Raw genomic sequence first — 1154 nt, 5'->3', positions numbered from 1 at the left:
GACACCTCCTGGGCTTACCCTGAAGTCCGGATGTGGGGAGAAGGGGGGGAAAGCGGGGTGAGGCTGGGTGGTGCAAAGGTGAAGCTGTGCTCAGCCGCACACCTGGCAGCCAGATAACAGCACTTCCATTCTGATCTGAGCGCGGCTGTGCGCGCCCCGGGCTGTCTGCCGGCTGGGGTCCCTGTCCCAGCACCTGCTCTGCCCCTAGCCCCTGCCTGCCCTGCCTGCGGGGCCATGCGGCTGCTTGGGCTCCTCGGCCTTCTCTGGATGTTCGGGGTCTCCCCAGGAGCCACAGGTAAGGAGGAGAGGTGGGAGGAGGCGGGAGAGACACTCCTGACGTTTCAGGGCAGGGGCGTGGGGCTCTGAGGCCCAGGGAGCCTGGGGGGGGGCACTTAGAGCTCGGGTGCAGGGAAAACTGGGAAGGCGTGGGGACAAGGACAGCTGGTGCTCTGCTCTCTACCTGCAGCAGAGGGAGGGCGGAGGGTGGAAGCCACTTCTCCCAGGGGAGTGCTCTTCCCGCTTTGACCTCGTTCGCCGCACTGGCCTTTCCCTCTCTGTCCTCCACCTCCCTGAGAGCCCTGGCCTCTGCCCCTGGCCTCCCTCCTCTGGCTTGGACTTCTCTGTCTGAGGTCCCCCCGCGGCCCCTCCCCAGCCCTGCCCTCCACTCTCTCACCTTGCCAGGGCCCATGTATCTGGGCACAGCTGTTGTCAGTGGGGTTCGGGCAGGGAGAAGCCAAAGTCCACTTCGCTCCGAGGGGCGAGTCCAAGACCACGTGTGTGGGGCCCCGGCCTTATCCCTCCCACCCCCAAGGCCCCAGGACGGCCCTGCCCCTTCCTCCTCCATGCTTCACGATGTCTGTTCCTGATGCCCAGTCATAGCCCACCCAGGCCAGAGGCCAGTGGTTCCCTCCGGGGCCACCTCCTGGCTCTAGGGGCTCTAGCCTGGGAATCCTATAGGCTCCTCCACCTCACTTTCCCCACACTAGGCTGAGAAGGGATCCCCACCTGCAGCTCTCAGCAAAAAGATGAGCTATGGCCGAGGTGGAGAGGCCAAAGCCGAGGGGCAGGAGGCCAGGCCCTTCCTCCGGCTCCAGCTGTGGCTGTCTGCTTTCCCCGCCCCTCACCCCTCCCCCCGCCCCGCACAGCCAGTCTGC

At 66.1% G+C, this 1154-nt stretch overlaps 1 protein-coding gene across 1 annotated transcript in view; it reads left to right on the top strand.

Annotated features, from left to right (window-relative positions):
* Positions 1-234: 234 nt before the first annotated feature.
* LOC103262229 (mucin-3A-like) overlaps positions 235-1154 on the top strand; it is a gene marked incomplete at its 3' end in the record, with an annotated part of 8398 nt that continues 7478 nt past the window's right edge. The window contains 1 exon segment of the mRNA XM_021713170.1: positions 235-295. Within this exon segment, the coding sequence (XP_021568845.1) occupies positions 235-295 (61 nt within the window).

Source organism: Carlito syrichta, unplaced genomic scaffold (genome assembly GCF_000164805.1).
Source record: "Carlito syrichta isolate Samal-C Ts95f unplaced genomic scaffold, Tarsius_syrichta-2.0.1 Scaffold91725, whole genome shotgun sequence".
Lineage (NCBI taxonomy): Eukaryota > Metazoa > Chordata > Mammalia > Primates > Tarsiidae > Carlito > Carlito syrichta.
This window is presented reverse-complemented; position numbering and strand designations above follow the sequence as displayed.